Source organism: Micropterus salmoides, unplaced genomic scaffold, assembly GCF_014851395.1.
Source record: "Micropterus salmoides isolate LMB-PRFRI ecotype aquatic unplaced genomic scaffold, ASM1485139v1 Ms_hic_scaffold_16, whole genome shotgun sequence".
In the NCBI taxonomy this organism is placed as follows: Eukaryota; Metazoa; Chordata; class Actinopteri; order Centrarchiformes; family Centrarchidae; genus Micropterus; species Micropterus salmoides.
The window spans coordinates 10,854,257-10,867,157 of NW_024040707.1; the positions used below are offsets into that span (position 1 = coordinate 10,854,257).

The 12,901-nt window shown below is 38.2% G+C and overlaps 2 protein-coding genes across 5 annotated transcripts in view; one reads left to right on the plus strand and one right to left on the minus strand.

Annotated features, from left to right (window-relative positions):
• The window catches only part of LOC119906062 (microphthalmia-associated transcription factor-like), a 53,628-nt gene extending 45,630 nt beyond the window's left edge, over positions 1-7,998 (plus strand). For all 3 annotated transcript variants that reach the window (XM_038723563.1, XM_038723561.1, XM_038723562.1), the window contains exons 8-10: positions 66-141; positions 1,714-1,861; positions 2,403-7,998. In XM_038723563.1, coding sequence (XP_038579491.1) covers positions 66-141; positions 1,714-1,861; positions 2,403-2,798 — 620 coding nt within the window. In that variant the 3' untranslated portion in view covers positions 2,799-7,998. The remainder of the gene's footprint in view (positions 1-65; positions 142-1,713; positions 1,862-2,402) is intronic.
• Positions 7,999-8,727: 729 nt separating this feature from the next.
• On the minus strand, positions 8,728-12,847 carry LOC119905793 (myoD family inhibitor domain-containing protein 2-like). Of its 2 annotated transcripts, XM_038723121.1 has the most exons (4): positions 12,416-12,847; positions 12,071-12,149; positions 11,402-11,629; positions 8,728-11,220 (listed from the first exon to the last, which is right to left on the minus strand). In XM_038723121.1, the coding sequence occupies exons 2-4, from the start codon at positions 12,147-12,149 to the stop codon at positions 10,958-10,960; spliced, it is 570 nt and encodes a 189-aa protein (XP_038579049.1). In that variant the 5' UTR covers positions 12,416-12,847; the 3' UTR covers positions 8,728-10,957. The 2 variants fall into 2 exon arrangements, with proteins under 2 accessions (XP_038579049.1, XP_038579051.1); XM_038723123.1 differs by lacking the exon at positions 12,416-12,847 and having other exon boundaries at positions 12,071-12,404.
• Positions 12,848-12,901: the final 54 nt, after the last annotated feature.

Below are 12,901 nucleotides of genomic sequence, written 5' to 3' on the forward strand. Positions count from 1 at the left end.
TGTCATCTTCTTTGTTACGCTATAAAAATAGCTAATCATGTTTAGTTTTGTTTTTTGTTCTGTAGTTGAGAGAAGGCGGCGGTTCAACATCAATGATCGAATCAAGGAATTGGGAACTTTAATTCCAAAATCAAATGACCCGTAAGTATTGTATTTTATTCATACTCCATTTCTTTTTACTTTTTCTTGACAAGACTCACCAATTTGTCTGCAAGAAATAGTTCATGATTATAAAGGAAAATAGGTAGGTGTAGGACAGACTATCCCAGCAGCTTCAACTAAAGGAATGATTGTGGGAACGTTTATTTTTTTGTTCAGTTAAGAGTGCTGAAGGATTGAAGTCAGTCAAGGCTGCGAAGATCTCTGTTCCTAATGTGATTTTAATGTAATACACGGGTCTGTGCAAAAACATTTTTTAAAGTTCAGCTGAAGCTAATATGAGGCCTCAGTCAGTATCTTCCAAAGTTACAGTCTTTTTAGTACAAAATCCCCTCTTTGTGTTACTACCAGTCTACTGCAGCTAATCAAGGAAACACACTAAGGGACTTTTTTTAGCCAAAAGACTGTAACATCTGAAGTGACCCACTTGATTTATGTCACTCACAGTTGAATACTCATATAAAGTTCACTCATACCTAGTTCATTCCTAGCATGGCCATCGGCCGACGCTGAAATTCGTGTAGTCTGCACAAGCCTTAAGCTTCAGCTGAATTTTAGAATGCATTTCTGTGGATTGTATCCCCCATCTCTTACATCAGTATTGTTTTTTGACAGACTTTAAAATAGGGGTACCTATCCCTTAATCATTGCGTCTATTTAGTTACACGGGTCTGTTGGTTTTACATAATTTAAGCAGCTAAATCAATCACAAAATGGTTAAAGGGATAAACACATACAATATAAATGCAATAAATGTAAATTACACACAAAATGAGAGCACTGCGTTGAGCTCACACTTCTCTTTCTCTGTTCTTTGACCTTGCCTGTGGTTCTTGGAATATCCTTTCCACCGCTTTTATTGTGTCTGTCCTCCCATGGTTGTTTTGCTAAACCCCAGCTGGGTGCTCCACCCACACACACACACCTACATACACAAGTATGTAGCAACCAGGGACTGCCTTTTACAAACAGACCTGGCTAAACATACATCTTATAATAAGAAAACATATAGTACATGCCATTGTTAGCATAAGAAATTATTAGAAAACACTAATATTAATTCATTACTTTAAATTTGAAATCATCACTTCAGTCACAAAAACATCTGTCTTCCCTTAAGGCATCTGACCAATTAGAACCTAAACCCTTATCACCTTTTCAGCTTAATTGTGGAAAAGTTAGATCTATTTGTCTAGTAAAGATTTATCATATCCATTGCAACCTGCAAATCTTCAGGGAGCTCAGGATCATGCTTATGACTACTTGTGATCACAGTTACCTCCCCTGCATACATTTCTGATGTAGAGAACTCAGAGTTGGAACTGCTGGTCACCTCAGTGACCTCCAGAGCAGCTCATTTCCTTGTTCTGTATTCTCTTCTGCCTCTCTTCTTGTTTTTCTCACTGAATAGAGCTAATAGGCAGTGAGTGGTCTGTTAAAGCAGCCCTAGTCTAATGTAAATCTACAATAAGTTTTTTTCTGATTGTCTTACATCAAAGCGATAGGATCTAAGAGACTGTAAGGATGTACAAATAATGCCTCTGTGAATTTCAGGGACATGCGCTGGAACAAAGGCACCATCCTAAAGGCATCAGTCGACTACATCAGGAAGCTACAGCGGGAACAGCTGAGAGCCAAGGAGATGGAGAGTCGCCAGAAGAAGCTTGAGCATGCCAATCGCCATCTGATGTTGAGGATACAGGTAAACAAACTGTAATGGCATCTACTGATTGGAGGAGTTGTAGAATTGCATCATGACCATACTGTTTGCATGGTTACATTAGTATCATAAACTAGTAATAAAGAAAATGTGAAAAAGTTTGTGTCATGTGTACTGAGTGTAAAGAAAAGGGCCTCACCTGAAATAAAGAATGCCTCCACTTACGTCAGAAGAAATACTTTCATGAAATATATCAATCTTCAGGGAAAACGAGCGGACCACTAATTCACACAGGAAAGACCATCGTCTAGTAACTAATCACAAGACAAGAGGCATTCAGATCTGTGTGATTCAGCTCAGCTGACAATGATTTATTGATCACATTGTGCGTTTGCTTCACGGTAATTATTTACACCAGCGCTATCAGGGGGAATAAGAAAACCCTTTTACAAGTGGGAAAAGTTAAGGCAAACGGCTGTCAGTCACATTCAGGTGGGAATTTAATTTATACCTTTATTGTGATCGGAGTGATCGGAGACTCTTCACTGACTACCCTGTGTGTGTTTCTCTCTGTGGTTTGCAGGAGTTAGAGATGCAGGCGCGGGCTCACGGTCTGGCCATCACATCTTCAGCACTCTGCTCTGCTGAACTTGGAGCCCGGGCCATTAAGCAGGAGACCGCTCTGGAGGACTGTCACCAGGACCTGTACACACTCCACCCCCATCACCAACACCACCCTGGCTGCACTCCTGAACCACCCGGCACCCTGGAGCTAAACGAAGGCCTTTCTAACTTCCCCGAGGGCCACTACAACGTTCACAGCAAGCCGGGCTCCAAACTCAATGACATCCTCATGGAAGACACCTTATCACCGGTGAGAGGGGGGGACCCTTTGCTCTCGTCCGTCTCCCCAGATGCCTCAAAGGACAGCAGTCGTAAGAGCAGTGTAAGCATGGATGAGAATGAGCAGTGCTGTTAGCACCCCCTACTAGAAGACACCTCTACTGCATCTCCAACCCCTCCATCCTGCTGCAAGTGTTCCTCTCAGTAGCTAATACTCCAAAGCTGCTGGAGAGGCTTTGTCTTGTTCGTGTCATTTGTTTTTTGTTGTGTTTTTTGTTCTCCCCCACCCGTGTTTACATGTATTGAATATTTTCCATTCATGTTTTTTTTTTGTTAGTTATTTTTGTGATATTTTTTGTCTTTTCAAGCCCCCAACCTTGATTTGAAGGACTGATTATAAAGTATGTTTGCTTTAATCAATATTTTGATGACAATGAGTTACAAAAATAGTTTTTATATTTAAAAAAAAAAACATGCATTTATCTTTGGATAGAGGCTAGATTATGCTATATTTCTATTGATTCCAAAGAATCTAGGGAAGTTATAAATCATGCTCAGAAATGTAGATATTTTTTGGTGAGTTGAACACTGCTTTTTAAATCACTAGCAATAATCTATTTATTACTATAGTGCTTTACACTCTTTGTGTCTAAGAGTGCTTTCACACCTGTAGTTCGGTTCATTTGGTCCAGACCAAGTGAAAAAATGATACACTGTTGCATTTTAGTTCTGGTCCAGTTCATGTTCACTCTGCAGGTTTACAAATGAACCAGAGAAGTAACCATGACGTTACACAGACGTACAGGTAACTTGTTGATTGGACAGCTTTGGCGATTGTCATCCTGCATCATCAGGACCCACGTGGGGAAATCAAACTCCGGTGACTAACAGAAGTTTGTGCAGCACTCTGATCTGTATCGCAAAGAGCTCACGAAGTGCTAATTTAATATAAGCGTGATTAGTAATGCTAGACAGCAGATCGACCGCATAGCCTATTATGAATAATAACGTAAAAACAGCGCACTTCCAGTAATAATTCGGGGCTTATTCGCCTATAGTATACTGTGGTATCATTGTCACACATGTTTTATGGACTTAATGAACTGACAGGGTAAATGGAGTACTACTTGCCGTCTTTTTTAAACAGATTTTAACCTGTTAATCAGGGAAATACCTGCGCTGACAAGTACGCTATACCTTATAAAATTATTTTCATAAACATAGTGGCTTATACAGATCAATTATAAGATCGCTGAACACATGTCGCTGTCAGCAGATGGATTTATTAGTGGTTTAGCTTTGGAAATAATGCTCAGATCACATCTCTGCTATCATAAAATCCTGTGTTTGGTTAGTTTGCTTTCACACCACAAGCGAACTGCACCAGAGTTTGTTTGAAAGCGTACTGAGACCTCCTTGAAGAGATGATCTCGGAACGCTTGTTTGGCCCGCTTTCGGTGCGCATCTGAGTGCGATTACTGCATTCACACCTGCCCAATCGAACCGCACCAAGGGGGAAAACGAACTCTAGTGCGATTCAACCGAACTAAACGAGGCAGGTGTGAAAGCACCCTTAGATTGAACTTGAATGTGTCAATGCCTTATTAAGATGTGTATACATCGATGTTGTATTGCTATGCACATGTTTTGGCTGTTAGTTGAGTCTCTGTCGGTCTTCCAGTAGAATTTTCTTCCTTGACAAATATTAATCATTAGTAGTTTTGATCTTATTTATGCATCTATGTAAACATGACTTTATGTACACATTCCCCTCAACAAATTAATTTATTACAAGGCATTTAAGAACCTTTTTAAATAACTGAGATAATTATAAACAAAAGAACATTAAAAAAGAATCTGAAATGTCCTCCATCAAGTTAATTAAAAAAAATCAACACTGATAATGAATCATTTTTAGACTTTTATTCAGTGTCACAACCCGTAGAAAGAAAGGTTTCCCAACCATGGATTCATCCTTTGACTATCCAGTGGTGACTACTTAGCTATGTGTAACAGATATATATTACGCACATACATTCCTCACTGCCAAAACCACTGAAGTACTCAAATTCAAGAATTAAATAAAATATTTTTTTAATAACACAGTCTCAACGTTAGTAGACTCTTAGCCAAAAATGTAATTTAAAAAACACCTGTTGTAGTCCTGACACATGCACAAAAAGCTGATTTCACTTGATAGATCTGATTTGTACTTAATTCTATTCATCTTTTATAGGTGATTAATGCAAGAAAGATGAATCAATTCATTGTTTATAGTATTCTTGTCTGTAGTGATCAGAGTTCACGCAGTGTAATACTTCAGACGTGTTGATGCAAGTGCTCAGTTTTTATACTTGTTCATCGAGTTCCTAAATTATTGTTTTTTACACCAGTGTGGAGACATTTCACATTCAATATGTTTTTTTTTCCATTGTGTGAACATTTATATTGCCAAGGAGTATAAGGAGACTGCTTTAGGATTTTGTATGAAATGCATGACATTGTCAAAACACTGGAATGACCTCTGTAAATTGAAACATGGTTTGTTCGCTTTTTTATCAAAGCATAAATTAACTACTGTCTTTGGCTTTCCAAATGCATACACACTATTGTATGAGATTATAGATTCTTTATGGTGTACAATTGTTGTATATTTCAGCAGTTAGTTTTCAGAAGTTGTAGCACATTGAATAAGTATACCTTTGTTAAAGGTGGGGAATGTGATTCTGGAGAAATCCAATACCACCACCACCACCAACACCAACACCAACACCAACACCAACACCAACACCAACAACAACACAGCAAGTGATGTATCTAACTTTAGCTAAGTTGTGGGTTAGCAAACTATTGTTACAGTTGCTGCTGTGGAGCTAACACGCATAGAGGTATAGATGGTCCCAGAGCCAGCAAACTAGCTCCAGACAGTGATACTCCCAACTTTCCTGCTACTATCGCTAACATCACAACAACAGCATGTCTTGGCAAAGTAGAAAGTAAGCTGAATGTCAGTGGGCAAGTCATTTAACGTTACCTGACACACACATCATGGCTGGGATAGTGTTGTATGGCTCATCCCGAGCCACTTTGCAAAAAGACACGTATTGGATTAGAATCACATACACCACCTTTAGTAACTACCTGCCATACATTGAGAGCCCTGTTACAGCACAGTCTCCATTTTGTTAAACTATGCAGTGGTCGAATTTGTGCCTGCAGAGCAGCATCATGTCTTGACAATGTGATCTCCTTATGAATTAGTCTAAAACAGTATCAATTTTAATTGATTTAAGTGCCTTACTGTCGTTTGTGTTAACCTGGTGATGTAAGAGGAGTTGTAGACAGTGATGCAATATTTTGTTAATGTTTATACTGGTGTTTGGTGCTTAATGGATTAACTGAAGATTGCCAAGGTACATTAGAAAGCAGTAGGAATGGGCCTTTTTTCAGTAGATGATAGCACTATAAGAATCGCAGACTCAAGAACCACAAGAAAGGTTTTTTTATTGTGGTAACCCAAGGTGTTTTATTAAATAAATAAATAAGATATGAAATAATCATAAAAGTAAATAGAGTGAAATACATTCTGAAATAATTTTATTTAAAATGTTTTCACCACCAACTCGTTAATTCAGAGTTATCTTGTCAATGTTGTGTTTCTAAGGCTGTTCCTTAGAGAAAGACACGTAACTCTCTCAAGACAAAGAGCATAACTGTTTAGTTTTTGTAGCCAACAGGAGCTAGCTAGCTGGCAGTTGTTGAGCCTGCAGAGATGGTTGAAGCATGTGATTGGCTTGAATTTTGAACATTTTGAAATAAAATTGACATTGGGAAAAGTGCAGTGCTATGAAAATAAGAATGATCAAACAACATTTCATAGTAATGTGTTGAGTTTTAATCATTTATAAAATTATTTCACCAGCAAATTTGGCTTTAGGGTTAGCCCCTGACTTTTTATCTAGCACCACCAGCAGTTTAGTGAAATGTCTTAACTTGATAACTATTGGATGGATTGACATGACGTTTGGTTAAGACACTTAACTTGAATCAGGTCATAATTTCGACTTTGATTTATGACTAGATACCTGCAAAACCAGTATCATTCACATCAGCCTCAACTGTACTTTCTGTTTAGTGTTAATCAGCAAATGTTAGCATGCGAACACACACACATTGGTCTGCTTAGCATGAACTTGTTAACATTGGAACAATGTTAGCATGTTTCACTTGTTTATTCAAATTATTATTTATTTCATGTCTTATATTTATTTAATATTGAACACTTTGGGATGGCAGTGGTTTATCTTTATTAAGATAAAATTCTACACTGAAGGCAGTGTTTTCAAAGTTGTGCTATTCATGTTACTATGTTTATCGTTCAGCATCCTTTTGAGACTACAAGAATGTAGCTCAAAGTGATGCCAAAATGTGTTGCCAAAATTAAATATACAATATATAAAGATAGCAATTTTCAACAGCTTAGCTGATGCATCTCTGTTAGCGGTGTTTTTTCTGTATAGTTACAAGCAATATCTAAAACATTTTGGCAGTTGGGACATAACTACAAACAGGTGAAATACATTGTGAAAGTTCATTTCTGTCCTAGGAAAGAGGAATTTGAAAATTAACTCAAGATCTACTTACTGTAATAATACCTTTTCCAGAGCTTTCAGCTGCATCTCACAGTCTTCATTATCAGATGGAAATAGCACAGCTGTCATAATGTGACAGTGAAGTAGTATAGAACTTCTGTCATTAGACCATAAGATGTGGTTGAAAGTGTGGAACAAGCTAGTAAGTACCTTCGGTTGAGATTTTTTGTCATAGGGGATTTACACCTTCAGTGGACTGCAGAATGTCCCTTATGGTGACACCAGTCCCACATACTGAGCCTTTAAAGTGCAATACACACAGGCCTGTAACGTTGCCCTTTGACTGAACCCAGATCAGCTTCTTTTTTTTTTTTTTTTTTTTTTTTTTTTTTAAATAGAATAGATAAATCATCTAAAACCTGAAATGTGAGTGGGTGGTGGTGGCACTTAATTTAAAGCCATTACTATGACTGATTTCTCATAATGACTCTTCTAGCTGTTAATCATTATGGCACATTATGGGTAAACCACTAAAGAAGAACCATCTCATCTGCTCATTCTCCCTCCTGTGGTTCATTCAGACAACGTTCTCTGCTGATGTTGATACTGTTCTTATTGTTACAGTTATATGAGATGAATGTAGCAATAGTTACTGTACACACTGGTTTCAGATTTGTGAACCCAAACTCATCAGTACTCAATGTGGAAACTATCATGTGAGAAATATTAAAAGTTTTATTTGAATGTTTGTAGAGCTTGTGTTTTTCTTCTCAAAATCTAAATCCTAATAACTTCTTCTGTAAAGATCCAGTTATTTATAAATAAGGTACTTTAAGTCCCCCTATTTAGCATTTATAAGCAGTAAATAAATTTTTAATAAATAATAATAAACATATTTCATTTAACAGAGAAATTGTGTTTTACCTGGATTTACCAAACTTACAAGGGAAAAAGATTGTTGACAGACAGGTTTTATGGTCTATTATCTATACCTGCATGTCCCAGTCCTATGACAAGAGGCATCCTAGAGAACTAGCGCACTGTGGCACCAGGGCCAGGGTGTAGTCCTGGTGCAACACATGCTGCTCCAGACCCCATGCACTCATTGAATGATGGGGTCCTTCCTGTCTGCTGGCAGCAGCCCCCTCTGGTGGGCAACATACATCATAAGGGTTGACTGCCTGGCAAGCTCTGTGCAGTCAGAAAACATGGAAATTAATAAAGGTTGTATGTTTCCATGGGGTAATAATCTTCAATAAAATGCAACTGTTAATGTAATTAATATATTATCATAAATATACTCTATTTTACAGTTTGCAAACTTTATAGTAATGTTTCAATGCTGTCAATTCCTTCCCCAGTAGTTTAAAAAGGCCACGGCACTTCATCAGGGTCATCTAAGGTATATTGGGAGAATTACAGTGGTTAGTTTGTACTGCATTGTGAGAAAGAGAATTTTAAAGGTCCCCTCCAGACATGTTTTAATACATGTAAAAAAAAAAATAATAAATACAATGACTTGATTAATAGTTTGTGTCTTTTTTGTGGCAAAAATGTTCAATTACCTTAAAAATTCTTAAAATTACTTCTGCTCCTTCACCCTCATTGAAAAATCATTTGTAAACACAAGATGGCTCTGACTTCACTGAAAGTAAATTCTCAGTCATTGTGCAATGGAAGTTTCAACATCTCATTTGTGTAATTTGTATATTAAACCACAATTGGCTTGCAAAGTAGTTGTGATGTCAAACGATCATGCTAGTACAAACACTTCTTAATCTCAGATTTATGGTGAGCACAGAGATACTTTGGATTTGGTGGTGATGTGAGAGACCCAGGTTCGAATCCACTGTGAGACACCATTGTGTCCCTGAGCAAGACACTTAACCCCTAGTTGCTCCAGAGGCATGTGACCTCTGACATATATAGCAATTGTAAGTTGCTTTGGATAAATGTATGCATGTAATGTATGTATATCTTCCCCTTCAGCAGAGTTAAACTCTGCACATACTTCATACTGCAGAGTAAAGGGCAAACATCCAAGAGTAGTAACAATAAGCAAAACACATTTTTGACTTGAGAGACTTTCATTTTTTTTACCATAACATGCCTTAACAACCTGAACAAATAGACAGAGGCTAGAAAAAAAACAACAAAAGGTTTGGGGTTTTGTGGGGAGCTGAGTTTCAACTCTGGTTTGCGCCAGCATGCAGGTTGAAAGGATGTGGCTGTGAAGGAATAATGCTTCAACGTGTAGCAGTCTAAATTTAGGTCGTTGTGAGACATCGGGTCTATCTTTAAAAAGTTGTAGCCGGAGAAGAGCTAGCTCAATTGATCTTTAGCAAATAAGTGTTTTTGTCACAACATGCAAATGCTGATGCTCACTGCTACTAAACAACAAGCCAGTGCTAGTTTACATAGTAATTGAACAAACAAGCTGAAATTGAAAATAAGTTCTTAGAAATATGCTAATGCATTTAGCTGCATTTAGCCTTTGCTGCCAAGAACTGACGGCATTTCAGTACAATATGAAAAGCACCTTCAGGAGACTTGAAACTTGTATGAACTTGTATAATAGCTTGTGTACACATTATTATCTTGTCACAAGTTATTATCTCGTGTGCACAAGATACTAATTAATCAATATTCAATAGAAGACAGGACCAAATTCACATTAGACCTCTTCTTATTTCTGTTTATTGTTTGTGTTTTTGCTTGTCAATAACAGAGCTTAGACTTTTTAACAGTCAGTTATCAGATGTCTGAGCTAAAATTCACTAACAAAAGTCTGTCTACTTGGGGAAGTACCATCTACAATACAGTAACATAATTCTAGTCTGAGTTCTTCCACCCCTGCTGTGCATGTTTCACACGTGAGTGACCGCAGCCCAAAATAGAAAGGTATTTCACATCCACCAGTCAGTGGAGAATACTAATGGATGAATAACCAAGGAGTGTGTATAGCGAACATACAATGTCACCAATGAACCAGAACAAATTATAGATAAACACATTTTTTTTTAAATAGATAAAATTAAGGAGGCGTGACATTATGCTGCTATATAAGTTATTTAATTTGTGTAACAGCCGAATTCAATGCATGATAACAATCTATTTTCAACCTACATTTTAGCATCTCATAACTTTCTCTTACTGGGACTGCTCAGTTTCATGTTCCTTTCACTTGGACCAGATTGTGAATGGCTCGAGTTGTTATCAATGAATTCTGATAGATAATTATTTGAAAACACGCTCCAGGATTCCCGGTCACCTAAAACGTCTTCAGCCTACTCTGGCATGCTTTATGGAGTGACACCAGAATTGCAAAGGACTTCTGTCCCCTCTTCCACCCTTATGGGACAGCATGTTGACGTTGATTACTTTGCTTGGTGGGACGAGTGTGTTTTATAAAACTAATCGAGGAGGCTGACATATATACTCTGATAGCTGTTTTCTTCTTTTATTATAACAACCAACTCTACACTGTTTCAAAGCTCATGTTGAGGCACACAAGCTACAGATTATGTGGATTTCCACAAGAGGCCAATATAAAAAACCCTTAGTACTGCAAGCAGTTTATTACATACTATAGGCTATGGGAATAATATGAGACAGTCTAACTGTTTGTTGAGCATTCAAGTTTTTACAATTTACAGTGTTTGTGTGTGTGCAGGTCAGAGGTGAAAGGCCGCAAATAAATTTCTCAGCGATAGCACACCTCTGATATCTCCATGGCCAGCTCTATGAGTTCTCCTGTGTCCTGACAGGAGCCACAGCAGTCACAGTCCAGTTCCAGCGTGTAATTGCAGCAGTCCATCCCCTGCTGGTCTCTCTCACTGGACGCCTTGATGTATTTGAACGAGGGAAAACAGTGGTTCACAGCCCTCTCACACATATCCGATAGCAGGACCATTAACTCATGGTAATGACAATGCAGACAGGCGAGAAGAAGTGACGCACAGTCGTCTGGTGGTAGTGACAAGGTAGAAGAAAAGATCAAAAGAGGAAAATGTAATGAAAATGCTAATCCAACAAAGAAATTACTAATGAAGTGTCATCCAGTGTACCTCTGACCAGAAATGTATAATCTTGTTTATGATTAACTCTACAGTTTCAGGGCTATTCAATTTAATTACATCAACTGTACCTCCAGTGCCAGGCTGGCATGAATCATCAGAGGAAAAACGGCTGCTGCTGTTCTTAAACTTGTCAGAACACATGGAGATGCTGGATCCACCCAGTTCACTGCCACCCAGGGGATAATAGGAAATGGAATCAGTGTCCAGCTTGTCTGGCTCTTGCTCTGAGATGGTGCTCAGCCTGCATAACCCACCGACCAACTTGCCTGTCATCTTTCCGGATGGACTGTCCATCTCTGGATACAGGGAATGAAGGGATGATTTTGGATGCATTACATTACTGATGTCATAAAAAATCAGTGCTGGATCAGCACTCAGTCCAAGCTCTTCAAGAATAGTTATTCAGATCCTCTATGAGGCACTTTTAATTATTCAGAGCACCATTAACATGCAGTATTTCAGGGAGGTGAGACTTGAAGTGAATAATGGAGGAGGCTTGCTCAATAAAACTTCAGCAAGATTATTGATTTGCAAGCTTTTATTTAGATCCAGTTTCTTGGATTGATTAGGGCCAGAGGAAAATAAATACTGTGTGAAAATATACTCTCCCACTAACATTTGGCATGCACCAGAACAATCACTCACTCTACAACTTCCTATTGTAGTTCTGACTAACAATAACTTCATCCAAGCGGTATATAGCCTAATCAGAAGTGGAGTAAACAACAACAACCTACCATCAGACACATGGTCCCCTATTTTCTCAAGCTCAACACCATCCTGATCATTCACAGGAAGCTTTAAAGGAGTTGTCATCTAATGCAGAGCAAGGTGGAGAGAATACACAGAGTGAGACACACATGTAAAGCACTGATTGAATAATGGTATTATAATAACCTAATTTAACTAAAGACTAAATTATCTCAGAGAACAATAAATAATTACAGCATCCTGTTTTCATGATAAATTAAAAGAATCATGCAAGAATTGTTTCCCCAAAGTACCTGTAAACTGAGGCTAAAAATGAACAAAGGACATACCATTTTAATGAATTATGTCAGATAATTTACTTTTAAGATTACCTGTGTGTGCTTGTTAAATGTCCAACAGTATAATCCGTAGCATCTGCAACAGCGAACCCCTCTGAGCTTGGGCACGAGCACCTCCCATCATCATGCACACACCCACACTGTGAATCACACTCCACACCGATCAATACTCGCCACTCAGGAAGCCCAACTGCAAATCTGTGATGGCATAATGCATGGAAAATCCATTCAATTGTGGTATCACATCCATAGAGAGTCAAGCCAAGCCACTTATCAAACACCTGGATATCTTCCCTCAACCAGTGCTTATAACGTCACATCTGCTGACAGTACACACATGAATTTATAAAATTTATAAAAATGTACATACCACAATACCACAGTGGAATGTTTGTAACCCAGATCATTTGCTATCTTCCATTACCATCCATTAGGAAGACAGACAGAGTGAAGTGGGGCTATCATGTCCAAACTGCTTCCAGCCATAATTTCATCATGTAAACCAATAAACACCACCAA

Bases quoted from the DNA above. Each gene is read 5' to 3' on its own strand.
- LOC119905793 (XM_038723121.1), bottom strand. From the start codon at position 12,149: ATGACAACTCCTTTAAAGCTTCCTGTGAATGATCAGGATGGTGTTGAG. The intron at 11,630-12,070 runs GTAGGTTGTTGT...CCCTGTATCCAG, and splicing joins AGGGGACCATGTGTCTGATG to AGATGGACAGTCCATCCGGA. The intron at 11,221-11,401 runs GTACAGTTGATG...CACTACCACCAG, and splicing joins ATGCCAGCCTGGCACTGGAG to ACGACTGTGCGTCACTTCTT.